This window comes from Anolis carolinensis, chromosome 4 (assembly GCF_035594765.1).
Source record: "Anolis carolinensis isolate JA03-04 chromosome 4, rAnoCar3.1.pri, whole genome shotgun sequence".
Lineage (NCBI taxonomy): Eukaryota > Metazoa > Chordata > Lepidosauria > Squamata > Dactyloidae > Anolis > Anolis carolinensis.
In genome coordinates this window covers 115,759,976-115,784,743 of record NC_085844.1, presented here as the reverse complement: position 1 = coordinate 115,784,743, position 24,768 = coordinate 115,759,976, and the positions used below count along the sequence as shown (strand labels likewise).

The 24,768-nt window shown below is 37.5% G+C and overlaps 1 protein-coding gene across 1 annotated transcript; it reads right to left on the bottom strand.

Annotated features, from left to right (window-relative positions):
• Positions 1-1,669: 1,669 nt before the first annotated feature.
• LOC103279745 (serpin B3) lies at positions 1,670-8,339 on the bottom strand. Its single transcript, XM_016995723.2, has 9 exons — positions 8,280-8,339; positions 7,928-8,112; positions 6,663-6,761; positions 5,478-6,263; positions 5,153-5,299; positions 4,664-4,781; positions 4,285-4,436; positions 3,224-3,391; positions 1,670-3,058 (listed from the first exon to the last, which is right to left on the bottom strand). Exons 2-9 carry the CDS (start codon positions 8,093-8,095, stop codon positions 2,669-2,671), a joined length of 2,028 nt encoding a protein of 675 aa, XP_016851212.2. The 5' UTR covers positions 8,096-8,112; positions 8,280-8,339; the 3' UTR covers positions 1,670-2,668.
• Positions 8,340-24,768: the final 16,429 nt, after the last annotated feature.

The following is a 24,768-nucleotide window of genomic DNA, read 5'->3' as shown; positions in this document are numbered from 1 at the left end:
ATTTTTGTAGTCAATGCTTTCAATACATCGTGATATTTTGGTGCTAAATTCGTAAATACAGTAATTACTACATAGCATTACTGTGTATCGAACTACTTTTTCTGTCAAATTTGTTGTATAACATGATGTTTTGGTGCTTAATTTGTAAAATCATAACCTAATTTAATGTTTAATAGGCTTTTCCTTAATCTCTCCTTATTATCCAACATATTCACTTATCGAACGTTCTGCCGGCCCGTTTACGTTGGATAAGTGAGACTACTGTATATAAAGATAAAAAGAGAAATGAGGTGGGGGGGCATCACAACAAAAAAGGGTGTTGCGGTAGGTAAGGGAGGAAAGTTGACTTCCAATCTTCCCACATCTGTTATCATAGCCCTTTTCTTCTCCTACCCTGTTTCCCTGAAAAAAAGACATCCCCGGAAAATAAGACATAGTAGAGGTTTTGCTGAATTGCTAAATATAAGGCCTCCCCTGAAAGTAAGATCTAGCAAAGTTTTTGTTTGGAAGTATGCCCGCCAAACAACACCAGAGTATGCGGGATTGGTAAATGTACATACCATAGAGTGTTGTACATGGAAATAATGGTAATAACAAGAAATTCTTGATAGGATTCACAGTTTGTCTGGTAATGCTGGTTTGTGATTACAACTACTGTACAGTATATAATGTTCATTTTTTTGTTCAACAATAAATGTGAATTCTTTTTCATGGGAAAATAAGACATCCCCTAAAAATAAGACCTAGCGCATCTTTGGGAGCAAAAATTAATATAAGACACTGTCTTATTTTCGGAGAAACACGGTATCTGTATTTCTTGCTATGCCCTTTTCTGCTTTCCCTGTTCTGGAGAACAATTTTAGTTTCAAATATCAGTCCCTTCTATCCAGTTTATTTTTTCTTGTTTCATATATTGTAGTAGTGGTGTCCAATCTGTTAGTTTTTTCCTGGGAGATCTTGGCATATAGTTGGGTTGATTTGTCCATTTTCATGATATCCATTATTTTTAAGATCCATTTATCTACTGTTGGTAGTTCTTTCGTTCTTCATTTTTGGGCATATATTATTCTGGCTGCTGTTGTAATATATGTGATATATATTTTCTCTTCTTTGTTATTTATTTCAGAATCTATAATTCCTAATAGGAAATATTCAGATCTGAGTTGAAATTTAATGTCCAATATTTTTTTAATTTTTCCTTGTATTTCTCTCCAATATTTTTGGAGTTCCACCACATGTGGAAGAACGTTCCAGTCTGTTCTTTGCATTTCCAACATTTATCATTTAGGTTTGGATAGAAGCTTGATACTTTTGTGGTGTCAGATACCATTGATTGAGGTTTCTGAACCATGCTACACAGTGTCCAAAACCAGATGGAGAAGATGGATTGCCTGGAGCTGAGTGAAGTGTCTCATTTTGTCCATGTCCACCCCTGATTTGTAGTAATCAAGGACAAATTTAAAGTATAATAATTTAAGATCTCACTCAGTCCAATACAGAAATGTTTTGGAGATATTTTTTTCTCCTAGGTAAGTCTTAACAGTTTGATTGTCAGCAGTAGGTGAAGTTTCAGTTGTTTCAATGTCGTAAAGATGTTTATCATTCCAAAGGTTTGGAAGAACCCAAACTCAACAAGACCCCACATTAATTAAAACTACAGATCCACGTATTTAATCAATGCTTTGTTTATTAAGATATTGAGAAGTTACCATTCAGGTTGAGAGGAGAAATGCAACAGATTTTCACATATTGCAAGAGAAAGCATAGGGTTATGAGAAACACAGTAAGAGTTTTACTTTTAAATATTTATTCTGCAGTTTAAAGCTTCACATGACATTCCATCTATGTTTACACAGGGCATGTCCCATAGATATGAGCCATAAATTCAGGAAAATGAAGATAGAATGAGAACAGGTTTCTGATTTCAAGCATTAAAATATGGCAAAATCTCCAAGAAGGTGTTTTGATTATTCAAACAGAATGCATTGTAAAACAAGAAGAAGACTGTAAGTTCGAAGAAGAAAGGGACATTTACCTAGCCCCAACTTCTATCTCTTTGATGTATTGCTTTCCTTTGCCAGATGAGTACTGGTCCAGAGAACTGCCAACATTATTTGGTCTTTTTGTACTAGATATAAAGACATCTGAAGCCAGCACATTACATTAAAAGTGTACTATTTCATTGCAGTTTATTCAAGGTGACCTTATTCTCCCAAGAAACTGGCCCTTCTAACAACTGAATAGGACAAAGAAAGAATGCTACACTGATGGAGGATACTGTACCTCTGAATATTATCTTTCATGAAGAGACAAAATCCATCCCACTCCACTTATATTTAAATATAATCAGCTACCACGGGATAAACAGGTAGCTGGGACCATTTCCAAAGATCAAGAAGAAGAATATCCTTTTAAAAAGTTAAACAGATCTAAATGATCAGAGGAGCAAAGAGCAAGCAGGCAGAACATGATGCTTTTAATGCATCCTTGTCCTAATGTGAGAATTAGACCCACCACCAAGTAGAACGTTTCTTTGCCCCAGCCTCTACAACAACTGGCAGTCCAGAGAATGAAGCAAAGAAGGAGATTCAGAGGACTGCCATCTTCTATAAAGGGTCATCCAAATACATTTTCCATTTATTTCCTTACATTGATCACAAGTGTTCCTTTATTCTGGTTTAGCAAATCTACCAAGAGCAATTAGGCTCTGGGTGCAATTGTGGTGGATAAAATACAGGAAGGGATGGTTGGCTACAAACTCAAGGACTTCCCGATGTTGACGCCTATCCCGGCAACGTGGAGCCTCTGCCTCTTCACCACCCTCCTCATCGATCTCAATAAAAGTGTCATGGACAAACTGAGTAAGAGCTGCTCCTTCTGTGCATGTAGCTCGAGAGAAATCAGCCTTCTCAGGATCAGAGAGATCATGCAGACCCAGGTATTCATGGAGATAAAGGCTCTTCTCCAAACTGAACTTGGGGATGAAAACATCTACCTCCTCAGGCTTCAGGTGGCAGGACCACTCAAGCAGATGTTCATGGGTAAGAGCTTCTTCCAGCTAGAGGAACAAACACACATTTCTGGTGAGACCATCATCAAACAAGAGGGTTTCTACCAAGAAGAAATACTTTTGCACCAACATTGACTGATGTGATGGTCAAAGATGGGATACACCCAAGGCTTTAATCAGACAAATGGAAATACATTGGAAGAAGTGTCTCACCTGTTCAAGGGCTTCTTGGCTGCAGTCTAGTGGGAGCAGAATGTACAAGCTCAGTTCATGGTTTTTGTAGGGGATCTCAAGCACCTGCACCTGAGTACTGCAAATATCAAGGATGCCTGTGTTGTAAACACCCTTCCTGTTCATCAGCTGCACAGAGTAGCATTCTTTCTGAAAAAAAGATAGAAAGAAAACAGGTAATTGTAAGATGGAGGGAATCATCCTTCTGATTTCATTGTGTAAATGAATTATTTTGGGGGACTATAAAGATGAAATCGTACTGGTAGGTAATGATGCTGAGATTGATGAACCAAGCCTAAAATCCAATTGCAACTAATTTATACATCTGGAGCTAATGCTGATTATCAATCAACATTTGTGGAAATATTATTCCTTGACTAGGCCTACGCCATTTGCTACCAGTGACCTGAGGACAAAGTAACTTTTGTACCTCAGAAATGCAAACAAATGATATGAACAAATTCCATCCACTACATTTTTGTGTTTTTGAAGCGTTCCTCCTCTATGAAAAAAGATGCACAATAATGCAGGAAAGGCCTAAAATACTCAGAATAAGGGGCCTTTTCCCAAATAGCACTTCAATGCTGCTAACTTCAACTGCACAAAAGCCATCAACACAAAATCAAATGGTTGTTGTATGTCTTTCGGGCTGTGTGGCCGTGTTCCAGAAGTATTCTCTCCTGACGTTTTGCCCATATCTATGGCAGGCATCCTCAGAGGTTGTGAGGTATGGATAAACTAAGTAAGGAAAGGAAAGAATATATTCTTTCCTTTATATATAAGAATTCCTTACTTAGTTTATCCATACCTCACAACCTCTGAGGATGCCTGCCATAGATGTGGGCAAAACGTCAGGAGAGAATATTTCTGGAACATGGCCACACAGCCCGAAAGACATACAACAACCCTGTGATCCCGGCCATGAAAGCCTTCGACAACACAAAATCAAATATTTCGATTTGCAAGGTGATTGGTGATATTGTTATCCTTACACTGCAAGGTTGGGGGAAAGAAGCAATACTCATACACAAAATATAACTCACCACATCTGAACAGTGTGGGTAGAATGGGGCTTCTATGGTAAGTGCTTTGTCAAACTTGACCTCCCATTGTCCCTTGAAGTAGAGAGCATTCACCATCAGCAGTTGAAGAAGACAATCAAAGCTGTCCTTGGGGAGGAGGCACTTGATTTTACCTTGCAAAGAAAATAACAATTATTGGTTTGCTAAAGTTTTTTTTAACACAGATCCAAACTGGAAAAGACATTAAAAATGTAGGAGTTTTCAGTCAATCTTGAGCCATAATTAATTACTGTGATTTTGAATAACCATGTCAGGACCAACAATTAGAGAGCTTCTAAGGTCTCTAAGGTTTTTACTAAAAAATCAAGAAGAAGCAGTGGGTGGTGTGTGCAATGCATACCATGTGTCTGGACCTCAACCCAAAGGTTTATGATTCTCCTCACTTCCTCTGGGGCATCATGGATGTCTGCTCCCTCCACATGTGACCAGTACAGCTTCAAAGCACAATAAATGAATTTCTGAACAGAAAGAGAAAAAATGATCCAGGTATCAGTATATTTAACAACAAAAATGAATTTGAGTAATCAAATAGCCTCTCAAAGTATACATCCTATAGCTCTCAATGATTTTGCAGAGCTGAAAAGTTTTGTCCCCTACAAGCCAAGAAAGATAAAGGGCCTTTCTGAGAATGGAATTTCAGAACGCAAATGTAACTACTGAAAGATCTTTGTTGTTTGTTAACTATCCTAAATTCATACTATGCTTCTGTAAACTCTTGGAAAACTGGATTTGCTGGTAAAAATACTGTAAAACAAGTATCAGTATAAAAAGAGTTCCATTCAGAACCTGTGCCATGGAACTCTTGTATCACTACAAATCAGAGTCTTACCTGGATAAAGGCAATGGCATGGTCTCCATAGAGCTTGTTGGCAAAACTCAGAGTATAGTTGGTGCTGGGTGCATTCAGGGTTGCAAGGATTTTGCTGAATGCAGTGTGGATTCCATCAGGTGAATCACACTCATAATCTGGAACATCCTAATAATGAAACAAGTAAGTTATATTCAACAAGCCTTTGTCAATAGGCCCTAAAATATGTTTTGTTCTTTCTTTCTCCATAGCCAGCAGCTAAACAGATGTTCTCTCACATTACATTATATATTTATCAAGACACTAAAAAAGGATAAGTGAAATCCTTAAAGATGTTATGACTTACTCTTTCAGGACAATCTGGTTCAGTGTGGCAGACTGGCTCAGGACGGGCTCTTGGCCTATCACAGGTTGGTTCAGGGCGAGATGGTTCTTGATGTTGTCTTGGCCTGCCACAGGTTGGTTCAGGACGAGATGGTTCCTGATGTTGTCTTGGCCTGGCGCAAGTTGGTTCAGGACGAGATGGTTCTTGATGTTGTCTTGGCCTGGCACAGGTTGGTTCAGGACGAGATGGTTCCTGATGTTGTCTTGGCCTGGGACAAGATGGTTCAGGACGAGATGGTTCTTGATGTTGTCTTGGCCTATCGCAGGTTGGTTCAGGACGAGATGGTTCTTGATGTTGTCTTGGCCTGGGACAGGTTGGTTCAGGGCGAGACGGTTCCTGATGTTGTCTTGGCCTGGGACAGGTTGGTTCAGGACGAGACGGTTCTTGATGTTGTCTTGGCCTGGGGCAGGTGGGCTCAGGGCGAGATGGTTCTTGATGCTGTCTTGGCCTGGGGCAGGTGGGCTCAGGGCGAGATGGTTCTTGATGTTGTCTTGGCCTGGGGCAGGTTGGTTCAGGACGAGATGGTTCTTGATGTTGTCTTGGTCTTGGGCAGGTTGGTTCAGGACGAGATGGTTCTTGATGTTGTCTTGGTCTTGGGCAGGTTGGTTCAGGACGAGATGGTTCTTGATGTTGTCTTGGTCTGGGGCAGGTTGGTTCAGGACGAGATGGTTCTTGATGTTGTCTTGGTCTTGAGCAAGTTGGTTCAGGACGTCTTGCATGTTGGCAAGCTTCTTCTTTTTCTTGTACCTGCAATGAAATTAGAAATTTTCTGTTCTAAACAGTTCATCCATGCACAGTCCATTATAGTTACCCCCCAGCCCTCAAATCGCCTCTGTTTCAAGTCATACTGAAGTTCTCAAATATATAGAAAACATGTCTAATGTGAACAGTATATTTTACCCAATAATACAATTTGTTTAAATGGTGCATATACAACTCAAAAAGGGACTGTCAATTTCATATTTTAATATTTCATTGAAGATGTATATGTATTTAAAAAGTATATTTTCACTTTTTACTTTTAAAATATCATAGTAACTATTCTTTCTTCGGATGTGTGTTTCTACCTAAATATCAAACAGTGTGATGTTGAGATTGCTGGAAATAAAAGGCTCAATTTATTTGCTTGAGCTTTGTTTTATGTACCTTGAACATTGTTGCTGATCGTCCAAAGCTTCTGATTGCTCCCAGGTATCTTCTGTTTAGGGATCCGATACACTCATTAACTTCATCCCAATGCAAGACCTTGATTTAAATTGTGAAATCATTTCAGATATTTCAATCAAATATGAGCAATATTTAACTTCCTATGTATTTTGGGTGGATTCCTATATGCCATCAGTTACAAAATTGAGATCCTCATGCTTTCCAAGCTTATGGACAATTTCACACACCCATGACATAATATCTGAATCATGCCAAATCAATGATCCACATTAATGTTGGAGGTTTTAGGCAAGGAAAACATCTACCTTGTGATAAGAGCAATATGCCCCCTTGTGACAGAAATGGGTAGAAGGGATATTTTCTGTACCCATGTATTATATATTACTTACCCTGTTTCCCCGAAAATAAAACATTCCCTGAAAGTAAGACCTAGTAGAGATTTTGCTGAATTGCTAAATATGAGGCCTCCCCCAAAAGTAAGACCTAGAAAAGTTTTTGTTTGGAAGCATGCCCGCCAAACAGAACACCAGAGCATGCAGGATCGGTAAATGTATGTACCATAGATTGTTGTACATGGAAATAATGGTAGTAACAAGAAATTCTTGATAGGAATCACAGTTTGTCTGGTTATGCTGGTTTGTGATGGCAACTACTGTACAGTATATAATAAATGTTTTTTTTTCCAATGATAAATGTGAATTCTTCTTCATGGGAAAATAAGACATCATCTGAAAATAAGACCTAGCACATCTTTGGGAGCAAAAATTAATATAAGACACTCTCTTATTTTTGGGGAAACACGGTATGAGATGTAAGTCTGTACACAAGCTGAGCATCATATATAGAATTTCTTCTGAGTAAAATTATAGGGCATAATTTTAGGACATTAATAGTGCAAAACACCACAGAACAGGCATGAATATTAATAGACTGAGAAAGAGAGAAGTAAGTCAGATATGCTTCTCATTAAAAATGGACATAGACTTTCATGAATAGCAATGTAAGCAACAGCCCTTGCAAATTTTTTGCAAAGCACAACAAGCTCTTATAAAAGCATATGATGCAATTAATGTCCCTTGAAGAATACTGTATGGAAACAAGGATTTGTGTATAAATTGTATAGGCATATTTAAACAAAGCAGCTGTATTAAAATAGCACTTGGACTATGTTGTCCTTCGCACTAAGATGGAGTCAAATAGGGCATGATTTGAAGGCTCTGTCCTTTCTACTTGATGATGCCTACCTTCTCAATCTCAGCTGCCTGTTCACATCCAGATGCATAGGCAAGCAGACCAAGAGCAGAGGTAGCATTCACAGGGGAAAACAGAAGGTTCTCACATGGATGCTCCTCCCTCAGTCTATGGTAAGTGTTGATGGCAAATTTGGCATTGGCTTCAGGCAGAGTGGTCATGATGATGTTCAAAAGGCCTAAGAGAAAAACAACAGCATTCAATACTGTACACTCTGTTGTTGATCAGGAACACAGAACTATAATATAACCAACTCCCAAAGCTGCCCTTTCTAAGAACCTATGACATTCCATTCGATATCATTAAACACAAGGGCACCTAAAGGCTGCAAGGAAAACTCCTCACCTGGATTTCAATAGAGATGATCAGAGTCTGCTAGCTGAGTGAGATGCTCTCCTGATGTGAGGTTGCTGGTATTTATACTAAGCTTCATACACTCCCATGGGCATTAAAGATGCTTGTGTTTCCAAATCTGCAGCAGTTTGATTAAATATAATTTACATAATGAAATTGCTGTAATGCATAAACTGGACATTTGTAATCATCCAATGTAATTATCATAGGATATTACTCATACAACTCTTGTGACCTTGTATAATTGTATACTTTATGCTGCAGGTTTCATAAGCAAGCAGTGGCAAGATATTTGAAACACTGCACTTATTTTAATAGGGTTTTGTATGTTCTTTAAAGTTAAGGGATAGATAGAAAGATAAGGGATAGATGGATAGATAGTTAGATCCCCTATCCCCTAAGGGAAGTGGATTGGATACAGCTATGGAATCAAAGACATTTAAGGAACTTATCGATACGTGTTAAAGAAAAATTATTATAAATTGGTCTGGAAATGGTATTTAACACCAGTAAAGATAGCAAACATCAATAAAAATACCACAAAAAATTGTTGGAGAAGTTGCCAGGAGGTGGGTACATATATACATATGTGGTGGCAATGTAAATATGTAAATGAATTTTGGGGGAAGGTATTTAGTGAAATAGAAGCTATAATGGATATGAAGATGGGGGAAAGTGCAAGTATTGCATTGTTGTCATTATTTAATGTCAAGAAATTGAAAAAAAAAACAGAGAAGGATGCCATAAACAACATATTAATGGTAGCAAGGTTGTTGATAGCAAGGAACTGGAAAGGTAAAATAAACATACAAATCGAAGAATGGTATAAAGAACTATGGAAATTAGCAATAAACAATAAGTTGACATGTAGGTTAAGAGTTAGGAAAGGAGTATTGAAGGAAAATGACTTTGAGGAGGTTTGGGGAAAATTTATTGAGAAGGGTTTAAAAGAAGTAGATGGGAAATTACCTCCACAAGAAGAAATGGTATTTTGGAAGGAGATTGTAAATTGAAGTGGCTTGGGGGGGGGGGGGGCACAGAGGTGAATAAAACAACATACAAGATATACAGTAGAGTCTCATTTATCCAAGCCTCGCTTATCCAAGCTTCTGGATTATCCAAGCCATTTTTGTAGTCAATGTTTTCAATATATCATGATATTTTGGGACTAAATTCTTAAATACAGTAATTACAATATAACATTGCGTATTGAACTACTTTTTCTGTCAAATTTGTTGTATAATGCAATGTTTTGGCACTTAATTTGTAAAATCATAACCTAATTTGATGTTTAATAGGCCTTTCCTTAATCCCTCCTTATTATCCAAGATATTCTCTTATCCAAGCTTCTGCCAGCCTGTTTAGCTTGGATAAGTGAGACTCTACTGTATATACATATACAGTTGATGCAATGAAATAAGTGTGAAATATAAGAGTGTTGATGGTACTGATGTATTGATGTATCTTAAGAAAACCAATACATTTTTTTTAAAAGATCCCCTATCACTGTAGTACTTCAGCGTCTTTGTTATTTGTTTTGGAAGAGAAGAGTGCAATCTACGGGGATGGCCACATTTTCACATTCCAAATATTAGGCACCAACCTCAAAGGTTTGTAAGGGTCAAAGCTCAATGAGTCCACATTCTCAGGTCCTTAACCTTGATCAAGAGCTTCTATATATGGTCAGCACTCCTTGTTCACAGATGGATTTAATAATCTGTAGTTTGAAAATACACCCACCCACCCAAATTTTTTTCCAAAAAAGCAAATTGACCTTGCCATTTTACTACACCATTGTATATACAGTAGAGTCTCACTTATCCAACACTCGCTTATCCAACGTTCTGGATTATCCAACGCATTTTTGTAGTCAATGTTTTCAATACATCATGATATTTTGGTGCTAAATTCGTAAATACAGTAATTACTGCATTGCATTACTGCGTATTGAACTACTTTTTCTGTCAAATTTGTTGTTAAACATGATGTTTTGGTGCTTAATTTGTAAAATCGTAACCTAATTTGATGTGTAATAGGCTTTTCCTTAATCCCTCCTTATTATCCAACATATTTGCTTATCCAACGTTCTGCCAGCATGTTTATGTTGGATAAGTGAGACTCTACTGTAAAAGGACTTGAGAATCTATGGATGTTGGTATTGACAGGGGATCTTGGAAAACACTGTGTCAGATACCTAGTCTTCACTACTTCTGAAAGGGTACTCCCACTATTACCAATACCATGAACAGCTTCTTGTTTACTACTTTATTTTGAGGATCAAATTAGTTGACATATCTGGCTAAGAAATAAGTTCTGCTGGAGAGGTCTCTACATCCCATCAGTGAGACTAAAACACTACTGAGGACATAGGAGGAGGGCTTGTCAGCTATGGTGCTAAGTTGTGGGATGCCTTCCTTCTGAAAGTCTGATTGGTTTCCTTATAGCTTCTTTTTTTGGCCAGAGAAAAGCGAGGCTACTTACTGAATGCATATGCACATAGTTTTAACTATTGTAAACATTTACAGTCTGTTTTAACTTGTTTACATGTTTAGTACATTTTAGTCTATTTAAATTATTTTTATTATTGTAAATTATTGTAATCTATAGATTAGGATATAATTTTTTTTGCTAGTTTAGGTACCCAGCAATGCCCAGGTTAGGTTTTTTTGTAATGCTATTTATAAGAAACAGTCATTGTTTGCATTTGGTTTTTATTAATGTTCTAATTGGAAATGCATAAGGATGTGAGTAAACTACAACTTCCCACATCGTGGGTCAATTCCCTCCAAATCCCACCAGTATTCAAAGTTGGTCATGTGGAGTATGTGTGCCGAGTTTGGCCCAAATCCATTGTCAGTTGTGTTCACAGAATTCCCTGATTGTGGATGAGCTACAACTCCCAACCTCCAAGGTCAATCCCCTCCAATCCCCATCAGGATTCAAAATCACAAGGAAAGACTATTAAAACGACAGATTGGACTCTCTTCAAATATTGGCTCAAAGAAAATAAAGATTTTAATTTGACTAATGGAAAAGACATTAAAAGACCATCCACGACAATAAGAAGGGAAGTGAATTGAAATAAGCTGACTGATGACTAATCGTTTTTTCTTTTTAGATATAAGAAGTAAATATCAAATACCACTACTCTGAAGAAAGGAAACTACTAATAGTTTTTTTCTTTCTTTCTCTCTCTCTCTCTAATTCTCTTCTTTTTTTCCTACTTTCCTATACCCAAAATGTTCTCCCACTTTTTATGTAAAAAAACTCCTGTTTTTAAAATTATATATATTTTTAAAAAGGATTCAAAGTTGTCCATGTTGGGCACGTGGGCCAAGTGTGATCCCAACTCCAAGGTCAATCCCCTCCAAATCCCACCAGCATTTAAATTTGGTCATATGGGTAATGGTCCAGGTCTATTGTTGGTTGCGTTCAGAGTGCTCTCTGGCTGGAACTCCCAACTTCCAAGGTCAATTTCCTCAAAATTCTGTTAGTATTAAAAGTTGGTCATGTTGGGTCATGTTTGGTCCAGATCTGTTGTTGGAGTGACAGGACTGTCTATATATGGGGTGAATGATAACTCTCAAAATCAAAAATATATCCTATCCCACGCCCCGCCCCACAACCCCTCCAATATTTTATGTTGGTCACGAGTGGTCTATATGCCATGTTTCATCCAAATCCATTGTCAGTGGGGGTCACAGTGGTCTTTGGAAGTCTTGGAAATCTCCTACAAACACACACACGAACATATTTTCACTTTTATTATGTAGATAGATAAATAAAATAATATAAATATATATTATCCTTATTAATTTCTATTCAGAAATAAAGAGGGAAATGACTAGAAAGAACAAAACAATACAAAAGAGATAATTTTATAATATTTAAAACTAAAACTACTACATTTTAAACTCAGCTAAGTCTAAAACAGTGGTTCTCAACCTGGGGCCCCCAGGTGTTTTTGGCCTTCAACTCCCAGAAATCCTAACAGCTGGTAAACTGGCTAGGATTTCTGGGAGTTGTAGGCCAAAAACATCTGGGGACCACAGGTTGAGAACCACTGGTTTAAAACTATCGCCCAAACCTTAAATAATAATAAACTTTATTTGTATCCAGCCACCATCTCCCCAGAGGGACTCAGGGTGGCTTGCAAAGGCACTCCAGGATGCAACATATAACATACAACAATACATGAGTATAACACATAATTTTATAACATATACAATTATAACAACAACCACTATCAAAACATATAACCTATAATCAAAATACCACCATAAAAAAAACAACAATCTGTAGATAAAACTAGCTGCGATCAATTCACAACTAAAAGACACTTATAATAATATTCACATATTACACACAGCACTATTGGAACTATTCTATGAAGCTCCCATTCATGGTCTGTTGATCTAATTCATAAATCCAATAGTTAAAATTTGCTCCCACTGTTGCTATAAAAAAGTGTCAAATAAGTCCCAATCATTCTTGAAGTTGGCCAAGAATTTCTCCTTAATCAGCATGGTCAGTTTCTCCGCTCTTTCACAAATCTTTGTTAGCCATTCTTCTTGCTTTTGGGTGATTGGTTTCTTCCATCTCTGCTCATAAACGATTATTGCTGCAGATATATTGTCATAATTATTACTCCTGTTTTCTTTCAAGTTGATTGTTCAGCATTCCCAACAAATAAAACTAGTTTCATCATGATTTTGTCCATAACCATTTCTTTCAACATCGTATGCATTTCAGGGCTTTTTTTGTAAGATCAGCAGACACGATAAAATGTCCCAACATTTCTCTCATATTTCCAACATCTAATACAATGGTTTTCCATCTGAGGTCCCCAGATGTTTTTGGCCTACAACTCCCAGAAATCCCAGCTAGTTTACCATCTGTTAGGAATTGCCTTTATGTCTGCATTGAATTTTTCTATATCTATATTATATTAATCATAGAACTGCATGGGAAGAGGGAAACATCTGGATCAGCATGAAATTATAAAAGTGAGATAAATGTCTTACAATCACTCACAGCAGCATTAAAAAAATCCTCACAACCTCTGAGGATGCCTGCCATAGATGTGGGCGAAACGTCAGGAGAGAATACTTCTGGAATATGGCCATACAGCCCGGAATACATACAACAACCCTGTGATCCCAACCATGAAAGCCTTCAACAACACAATAAATCCAGACACTGGGTATTTGTATTTATTTATTTATTTATTTATTTATTAAAAATGACTCCTCTGCCCATGGAAGTTGGGTTTGTTCCAGATAGTCCCCTATGGGTTAATTTGTGAGTTCCCTCTTACAATGAGATATTACAGTTTTAGTGTATCATGGACCTTGTTTCATGCACCCCAAGAAGCAGGCAGTATGGAAAATCTATCCAAAAGGGTGTGACAGTTTCAGGCATACTCTGTCGTGTGGGCGATTGTTGTTGTTGTTGTTGACGATCATTATGATGCTGATGCTGCTGTTGTTTGCTTTCAAATCATTTCTGACCTATGATGAGCCTAAGATAACACTTTCACAAGGTAATCTTGGTAAATCAATGTTGCTCTGTGCTCCAAGATCTCAACTTTTGCAGTTGGTTAGAAATGTTTAAGCTATGACATGAAACAATTCCTCATTCTTTTCATATGACTGGCAGCACTCTCCTTGGGATCCAGTTACCGACCAGCATTCTCACAGGGACATAAATGCACAGATTTCGTATGCATATGCATTAGGTGCGATTCAAAGGAGAGCACAGGAGTAATTTGGAAATGGGCGGACAACATTCTTGCTGTGGCTGGAAGTCATATTTTAAAGAATCGATACCATGAAGACTTCCAAGCCCAAGGATTCACTAGTCAGGTTCAGAATCTTCTTGTCATGGTAAGGAAATGTCAATTTCTAGAATTTAGAGTGCAATACAAAAAAAAAGTAATCAAAGCTAACTTGAAACCTTTCCATTAAAATCTTCGAAGTTTGGCTGTATATAACTTTTTCTGTATTTCTGAATTCATGCTGATGAGATTCAGAAGAGGCCAACAGAGGCCCAGTAATAACAAAAAAAATTAATTTTCACAATATGTGATCCCAGGACCCCTTTTGAAATACTTCTTTTGACTTCCTTCCCACTTCTTAAGCACAAAATTGTACTGGTTGTTGTTTTCACAGTTTATTATATCTTAAAATTCTTCTTCATATCTTAAAGCTCCCATAGGGAGCCAGTGGCACCAAAATGATGGCAGACCATCGTTCAGTCGCTTCCGACTCTTCGTGATCTCATGGACTAGCCCACGCTAGAGCTCCCTGTCGGCCATCGCCACCCCCAGCTCCTTCAAGGTCAAGCCAGTCACTTCAAGGATACCATCCATCCACCTTGCCCTTGGTCAGCCCCTCTTCTTTTTCCTCAGCATCATTGTTTTCTCTAAGCTTTCCTGTCTTCTGATGTGGCCAAAGTACTTCATCTTTGCCCCTAATATCCTCCCCTTATTTCCTGGAGTATGGACTGGTTTGATCTTCTTGTGGTCCAAGACACTCTCAGAATTTTCCTCCAACACCACAGTTCAATAGCGTTTATCTTCCTTCGCTCAGCTTTACCTATGCAGACTTTCGTTGCCAGTGTGATGTCTCTACTTTTCACTATTTTATTGATGTTGGTCATTGCTCTCCTCCCAAGAAGTAAACTTCTTCTGATTTCCTGGCTGCAGTCTGCATCTGCAGTAATCTTTGCACCTAGAAATACAAAGTTTGTCACTGCCTCCACGTTTTCTCCCTCTATTTGCCAGTTATCAATCATTCTGGTTGCTATAATCTTGGTTTTCTTGATGTTTAACTTCAACCCAGCTTTGGCACTTTCTTCTTTCACCTTAATTATAAGGCTCCTCAGCTAGATGATAAATGAAATAAATCATCTTGATATCTGGAACTTGGTGTCTTGAGAGCGTGCTAAGAAAAAAATGCCTTGTACAGACTCTCAGGTAAAATACTCAGTAATGCAACAGTATGACATGCCAAAATAGTAAAAGCTCTTCAGATCTTGTTCTACCGCAACTACAATAATCTCTAACCTGAAACTGATGGGGGTAAAAACTTAACATTTTGAAAGCCACAGGTTCCACACTCCAGTATACAAAGTACAGTACAGTCTCACTTCTCCAAGGCTCACTTATCCAAGGTTCTGGATTATCCAAGGCATTTTGTAGTCAATGTTTTCAATATATCATGATATTTTGGTGCTAAATTCGTAAATACAAGAATTACAACATAACATTACTGCATATTGAACTACGTTTTCTGTCAAACTTGTTGTATAACATGATGTTTTGGTGCTTAATTTGTAAAATCATAACCTAATTTGATGTTTAATAAGCTTTTCCTTAATCCTGCCTTATTATCCAAGATATTTGCTTATCCAAGATTCTGCCGGCCCGTTTAGCTTGGATATGTGAGACTGTACTGTATAAACAATTACCTGGGAGTATACAGTATTCAAAGTTTGAGATTTATTCTAAAACAAAACCCTATGTATTAGATTGCTGGGTAGAAAATGATATTCTCTATGCAGAAAACAGTTTTCTGTGCAGGAACCTTGATTTTGTGATCCAAAAATAATATTTTGAGGTGGAGGGAACCACGTGCCTTTTTTCATGCAGAATGAGCCTTAAAATGTGAATATTCTCTCTGACAAGATTCTCCTTGTCATGCGTTTCCTAACACTTCAGAAACCCATTTTTGCCCATTATTTGACTATTTTCAAATATTCTTTTCATTCCTACCTGGGAGCAAGTGTCACTTGATGCAAGAGTAGACGAATATGAACAGATGTGCATAAATAAATATATAGTACAATTTTTAAAAAAATTCTGTATATTTTAAAAATCATACTATTAGGGTTTGCTTATGTATTTCAGGGGTTGACACGTTTTCAGAAAATTGAGCAGGAAGATACTTCTGGGAAAGTTTAATTTTCCTCCTTTCTCCCCAACTTCCAGGAATGGTTGTCAGGTATCTCAGCTCACAAAAATGTGCAGGGACTGCTTGTTGACTTTCCCTAGTTTATTTGATACACAGATACCCTGTTTCCCCAAAAATAAGACAGTGTCTTATATTAATTTTTGCTCCCAAAGTTGTGCTAGGTTTTATTTTCAGGGGATGTCTTATTTTTCCATTTACATTTATTGTTGAACAAAAAATGAACATTTATTATATACTGTACTATAGTTGTCATCACAAACCAGCATAACCAGACAAACTGTGAATCCTATCAAGAATTTCTTACTATTATCAGTATTTCCATGTTCAACAGTCTATGGTATGTACATTTACCGATCCTGCATGCTCTGGTGTTCTGTTCGGTGGGAATGCTTCCAAACAAAAACTTCACTAGGTCTTACTTTCAGGGGAGGCCTTATATTTAGCAATTCAGCAAAACCTCTACTAGGTCTTATTTTCTGGGGATGTCTTATTTTCGGGGAAACAGGGTATAAAGAAACTATAGAATTCTTTTTTTTAAATTCTGTCAGGGTTGTCTTTTCGCAGTTTTAAACATACACTCAATCAGGAACCAAAAAGAAACAAATATTGTAATATGTACAAATTGGGCTTACAGTGTTGCTTAACAGTTGGTGACAAGCTGATTTTAACAACAATGCAAGAATTACTGTGCAAGCTGTCAAGAACTACTGAATAATAGTCCCCCCTTTGTTAATGAGCTCGTGGGCCTTTTGTATATGCAGTAATTGCAGCAGGATATATACAAGTCAGTTCCCATTTCACAAGACTTTATACAACACATGAAGATGAGTAGTTTTATAGGAAAACATTTCTGCTCAGACAATCTGGAGACATCTAGGTAAGCACTTTGGCAGCATCAAGAATAGAAAGCATCAGCAGAACATGGCCCAAATAGGAAATAGAGTAAGATATCACTTCATAAATGTGCTGTGCTGATGAAAGAATTAACAAATCTCAAAGACATATAAACGTGATGTGCTGGGAAGAACCCAAAGCACAGATCTCAGGAGTAGTGAGCTCAATAGGCTTAGCAAGTGGTATGATTACATCATTTTAGGCATGGTATTTAATATCTTATGTGGACTTACCATCCCATTTTTTACTGTTTTTAAAAAGCATTTTCAAGTTATCTTTCTAGCCCTTCCCAGGAGTAAGTACTATTGTACACAGAGACGGGAAAATTAAGGATTGGGAAACGATAAAAGACAATTGTAGTCAATGTAACTGGCTTCTCTGGAATGGACTGAAAAAAGGATTATGAATTGGAGGAAAAGGGAAGGTCCAGAAACAGATTTTGGCCAAATTTTAAAGTGGAAAAGGAGAAAGCCCTGATTGGTTTTATATACAAGAAATTAGCTGAAAAACAAAATAAATTGAAACAAACATTGGCTAAGATATGGAAAGAGGACTTGAATATCAATGAGTCAGACACTGAATACTGGATCAATTCAATAAAAAAACCAAGCACAGAAGGATTAGAGAAACACAAAGGAAAATACAGTAGAGTCTCACTTACCCAACATAAACGGGCCAGCAGAATGTTGGATAAGTGAATATGTTGGATAATAAGGAGGGATTAAGGAAAAGCCTATTAAACACCAAATTAGGTTATGATTTTACAAATTAAGCACCAAAACATCATGTTATACAACAGATTTGACAGAAAAAGTAGTTCAATATGCAGTAATGCTATGTGGTAATTACTGTATTTACGAATTTAGCACCAAAATATCACAATGTATTGAAAACATTGACTACAAAAATGCGTTGGATAATCCAGAACATTGGATAAGCGAGTGTTGGATAAGTGAGACTCTACTGTACTAACTAAATGATATAGAACCCCAATTCAATTAGCCCAGATTGTGTTGGCACAGATGTGGGAAAAGTGGCTCATATATGCATATGTGGTGGGAATGTGAGAAGAGAATAAAAAAAATTTATAACAAGGTAAAGAAGGAAATGGAAGATTTAATAGAACACAAATTGATATTGAATAATAAAGAATTCTTTACCTGGAAATTAGACAAGAATTAAAACTTTAAGGATTGGAGGAAAATTATACAATACATGATAGTTGCCATCCAAGCAACTGTTGCCTTGGGTTGGAAAGAGCAAAGAAAGTGGGAAGTTAAAAATGGTATGGATACCTAGCTGACTTTATGCTCCAGGATTACATCCTTGAAAGGAGAACCAAATATACATCTGGCCAAATCAAAAAGAACTGGGATCTGGAATGGAGAAGATTGATAGATAAAGTCAAACAAAATGGAAAATATAAAGAACTGAACCATTCTCTTTTTACGATTGATCAATTAAAATAATATCTGAATGAAGGAAATGAAATGGTGATGGATTTTGATATTATTCTACCTGTGTTTACAACAATGGCTGTGAAGGCAGAAGAAGGCTGCAACAGATGAGAAGCCACCAGTTGTTGGGTTAATTCATGTCACTGGGACCCTCATTCTTTGAAGACTGTGTGTTGATCGGCTATGCACAGACCTCCACATATATATCAAATTCACACAGAGATGTCTTCTAAGAAAAATAAAACAAAACCAATAAAAGTTCCATGGTGATCAGCAAGTGGCAACCGGGGCAGGACTGTGAAATCTGGAAGCCTCTAGTCACAGACTGGCACAAGGGTGGTGGATATGGATTCAGTTACTCTACTTCAAGTTCTGAAGCAGTTTAGTAATTTGGCAGCTGTATCCATGACTGAGCATTGAACAGCCCTTTTTAGGATCCACTCTGCTTACACCATTCGGGGAGGGGGCTAAAAAAAAGGTCCCCTAAACATAGTCTGCCCCTCTTATCCCTGGTTGGACTGCCGCATCCAGAGGGGTCATTACCTTGTGGCCCAAAAAGAAAAATGAGTTTTGGAACGTGGAAACTACAGACATTGTTGGACAACACAGACAGTGAACACCTTGAACACAGGACTGCTATTATTGCAAGGTACCAGAGACACTTTGACATCGATACAGCAGCACTTCAAGAGAACCAGAGAGCAGGAGATGAACAGCTGAAGGAAGAAAAAAGAGGCTACACCTTCTTCTGGAAGGGACTGCCTGAAGAAGAACAAAGAATACACAGAGTTGGCTTTGCTATCAGAAACAACCTGGTAAAGCAACTGTTAGAAGCACCCACTGGCATTAATGAATGAATCTCAACCCTCCGAATTAATTTTGCCAAAAGGCAGCAGGCAGCCATCATTAGTGTCTATGCACCAACACTAGATACTGATGAAGACATCAAGGAAATTTTTACTGTCAACTTGATACCATCCTATTGAAGATACCTAAGGAGCACAAAATCATCATCACAAGCACTGAGAACTGGGAAGCCCTGGTCCTCAAACATTCTAACTGGAGGTCAGCTGTTACCAACAGTGCTATGGAGCCTCCGGTGGCCTAGGGGATAAAAACCTTGTGACTTGAAGGTTGGGTTGCTGACCTGAAGGTTGCCAGGTTCCAATCCCACCCGGGGAGAGCGCGGTTGAGCTCCCTCTATCAGCTCCAGCTCCATGCGGGTACATGAGAGAAGCTCCCACAAGGATGGTAAAACATCAAAACATCCGGGCGTCCCCTGGGCAACGTCCTTGCAGACGGCCAATTCTCTCACTCCAGAAGCAACTCCGGTTGCTCCTGACATGAAAAAAAAAACCAACAGTGCTGTGGACTTCAAAGAGGCATGAATGGAGGGCAAAAGGGACAAACGTGTCAAGAGGAAGGTCCATCAAGCCAACCCTTGTCGAGACCACCTTTCATCTGTAAATCAATGTCCCCACTGTGAAAGAACATGCAGATCAAGACTAGGTCTCTACAGTCACCTACAGACCCATTGCCAAGACCCTACACTTGGAAGGCAATCATACTCAGCCATGAGGGATCACCTATGATGATGGTGATGATGACCAACAGACCTATATTGGTATGCAGTTTGGCTGTGATTTATTTTGTATGCAGGTTGAGTATCCCGTATTCAGAGTTCCAAAATCTGAAATGGGTAGCTAAGACATTGACAACTTTGCCTTCTGATGGCTCAGTGTACACAAATTTTATTTTTTTGCACAAGACTGTTAAAAATAAAATTGCCTTCAGGCTATGTGTGTAAGATGTCTATAAAAGCATTTTCCGTTTAGATTTAGGTCCTCACCAAGATATCCCATTATGTATATGCAAATATCCCATATTCCAAAAAAAAAAATCCATAATGCTTCTGGTCCCAAGCATTTCAGATGAGCTATCTAGTGTTGTATTGAGCATTTAAGGGATGGACAAAGGTTTATGTATAACAGAATATAGCCACATATCTAAAATATATTTATTTATTGAGACAATTAACAAACAGAACTAAAACAATAAAGAACCAAATGTTGTAGTATTGCAAAATACAAGAAAAAGGGGAAGTAAGTCTCTATCGGGAAAAATTGGCTCATTAAAAAGTTGAGACATACTTTACCAGATCAGGTTTCAACTCGTAAGAGGTCATTTAGATTAACCTGCTCACAGCGACACCAAAGGCACACCAAGTGTTCTGGTCAAAGGACATTTAGCACAATGTGATGTTTTTAACTTTGTTTGGTTTTTTAAATACATTATAACTGTAACCAATTCACTTCTGACACAATAAAGAAATAAATAAGCTAAAAAAAAAAAGTGGACTCACCCCAAATTAACCACTAACTATCTTCATGACACACAGCAGTCTCCAGTAAGTACTATAAGTTTTTTCAGTTTTAAATAACTTTGGGAGGGTATTCTGGAAAATCCAAAGTATCCCTGAGTTTTGGAACTGTCTGGATAGCTAGTTCCAGGGTCACTTGGGCCAATTCACAGTCCAAACTGGAGATCACCACCACTCCTAGCCAGCCATGGAGCTCCATCCAAGCTTTTGGCTGGTTATGGGTGCCTCTGCTTTTGACAGAAAGGGGTGCTTATGCAGCCAGCAGGAATGGGGGGGGGGCAATCTCCCCTGAAAATTAGTATTGGATCTCCTTGGCATCATGCCTGAACTGGAAGTGCACCATTACCTCTTTGTTGTAAGTACAGTAGAGTCTCACTTATCCAAGCTAAACGGGCCGGCAGAACCTTGGATAAGCGAATATCTTGGATAATAAGGAGGGATTAAGGAAAAGCCTATTAAACATCAAATTAGGTTATGATTTTACAAATTAAGCACCAAAACATCATGTTATGCAACACATTTGACGGAAAAAGGAGTTCAATATGCAGTAATGCTATGTTGTAATTACTGTATTTACGAATTTAGCACCCAAATATCATGATATATTGAAAACATTGACTACAAAAATGCCTTGGATAATCCAGAACCTTGGATAAGCGAGTCTTGGATAAGTGAGACTCTACTGTACACATTTCCTTGAAAAATGGGCCCACTCTCTTTTACAACAATCTTGTCTGCCATTTTTTTGATTTCTCAGTGAAGAAACTTTGACAAGCTTTCAAGCAGCATGAAGATTCTCCAAAATATATTTCTCTCTCATTCTGCAGGATTATCCTTTAAACCAATGTTTACTTTTTATTTCTTTCCAAAAATAAACAGATAGCTTTGGAAAATATACCCTGGCCATGGTTTCTGCTATAACATTAGAGAGGTAAAATAATACGTTTGAAAGAGTTAAATTCTACTGTCCTATCCAAATAATATACTGTATAATGAAATCTGCACTGCAGATCTAATTATTGCAGATACAGTAGAGTCTCACTTATCCAAGCCTCTGGATAATCCAAGCCATTTTTGTAGTCAATGTTTTCAATATATCGTGATATTTTGGTGCTAAATTCGTAAATACAGTAATTACAACATAACATTACTGCGTATTGAACTACTTTTTCTGTCAAATTTGTTGTATAACATGAAGTTTTGGTGCTTAATTTGTAAAATCATAACCTAATTTGTTGTTTTCTTTATTCTCTCCTTATTATCCAAGATATTCGCTTATCCAAGGTTCTGCCGGCCCATTTAGCTTGGATAAGTGAGACTCTACTGTAATTATTTAATGCCAGAGACTATATATGCATTCTATTCAGATACTGTTGTTACTTATGACTACTTACATCAAGAAAACTGGTTCAAGTTTTGGATAAATGACATTGGAAGGCCGCATCTGACCTGTGGGCCTTACAGTAGTTTTCCATAAGGATCTTTCTGCACCTTTCTTATCCTTCCCTCCATCATATCTGGAAGGAACCATATGGCTGGTTCAAGAAGTATTTATATGTATCTGTAGTCCCCATCAGTGCTGAACACTTTTTCGGCTTATATTAAATCTAGCATAGTTATTTTGGCTGGAATTTATCAGTCTGAATGCAATAATTATTCCAAATTACAGTAGATCCATTGAATCAAAGCAATTGATATAAATGTCAGTTTTCCAAGGTAACAGCTACAATATTGAATTAATACAGTTAATTGCATTAATTAGGAATGTCCCTGCTAAATCAGGGCTATGTATCTGCTTTGGCTCAATGCTATAGAATCCTGAGATTTTTAGTTTGGAAAGGCACCAGCACTCATGGACAGATTAAAGACTTTGCAAAATAACAACTCCCATAGTAACATGGCATTGAGCCAAGACTGTTAAAGTGATGTCAAACATCATTAATTATACAGTGCAGATACACCCCCAAGTTCCCATTAATTCAGTTGGATTCAGGCTTTACTATTTCAATGGAGAAAAGTCACTGTGTTGCCATTCCACTCTTTTTTCTTCAAAAGAGGGGTTACTTAATGGTTTTTGATGCATATCCCTGATTTGGCAGGGACAATCCTAATGTCATTCCTTCTTTTAAAGTGCTTTTTATATGCCCCAGTTGCCTTCCCTTTTTGCTCTTGTGTGTAGACTCCGGCAAACTGCTACAAACTCTTACAGCTCATATGATCTTCTTCATTAATAACTTTTTCCATCTTAGCCACATACTGTTTTAATTTGGCCACATGAAAAGTGAAGGGTAACATATGCCATCTATTGAGCTTCACCCTGCTTGCCAATTAAAAATTAGGATATTTTAATTTAGTGTTTACATTAATGTCTTTTAAGCATGAAAGAATCATACTAAAATTAAAGAAAAGTGTACTGCATGGGAATTTAATTATTTCATACCAAAAGCATAGGTTTATGATACAAAATTTATAAAGCAAATCTAAGAAACTAGAACTGATCAGGTCTGTCCAATGCAGTTTTCTGAACCAGCACCTCAAATAACCCCAGGAACAGGCCTAAAATCCAAGGCAACCAGAAAAATATTTTTTGGTTGGGCTATGAATGTAATTTGTTTCTTAAAAAGCTGATCGCTTTACATATCTGCAAAGTTTAAAGATGGGTTTAATACAAAATTAATATACAGATTTTTTCAGTTGACAAAATAGCTGTGCTCCTGGGCATTACTTCTTTAACAGAAAACTTGGTGTCAGAGGCAAAAATAGCACAAAAATCTTACACTACAAAAGAGAGAAGCAGTTCAACATGTTTTTATACAACTTTTAATCCCAAACTGATGATATGCACATGTGAAATGAAGCAAACAGGTCAAGCAAGCCTTGCATAATTATACAAAAACATTTTGAACCTTTTAAAGACTACGTGAAGGCTTTAAAAAATGTATCCAGAAGTATTTTTCTATCTTTCACAAGTCTCCACTTACTTTATTACGTCTATTGTCATAGCCAAATTTCTATCTATGTTTAACATTCTGGTGATGGCTAATAAGGCAGGCTTGTCTGCTTTCTACTATTTATTTATTTATACTTTTTATTTATTTATTTTTATCCCGCTTTTCTTCTGACACAAGGACTCAAGGCAGCTAACAATAAATATAAAACACTGCTCATTAAAATGTGAATACATTACAATATAAATATTAAAAACTATTAAACAATTCAAACATTAAAATATTAAAATGTATTAAAACTTTATACCTACCTTAAAATCTCAGTCACACCACCTTTAAAAGCCCAACCCTCATCAATGTATAAACGCCTGATGATAGAGAGATGTTTTCTCTCTATTTTTCTATTCGTGTATATTCAATAAAGGATACTGGAGGCAGCTGCTGTTTACCTTGCTTATTTTAGATAGGCACACAGAATTGGCCTGAACTTCAGACACAAAGTTGCAACCTGACATCAAAAGTCTGTGTTTCTCCAGCCGTTCTTCACCATCTGGTCAATCTTGTCAATGTTGATACTTCTGGAAAAAAAAAAACCTGTGCAGCTAGGGAACCATGCAGGCAAAGGGAACAGGGACTTAGTGATCATCTGAAGCAGTGATTCTCAACTTGTGGGTCCCCAGGTGTTTTGGCCTACAACTCCCAGAAATCCCAGCCAGTTTACCAGCTGTTAGGATTTCTAGGAGTTGAAGAACAATACATCTGGGGACCCACAGGTTGAGAACCACTGATCTAAAGACTTTACCAAAGACCTTATTTTCTTATGCCAGC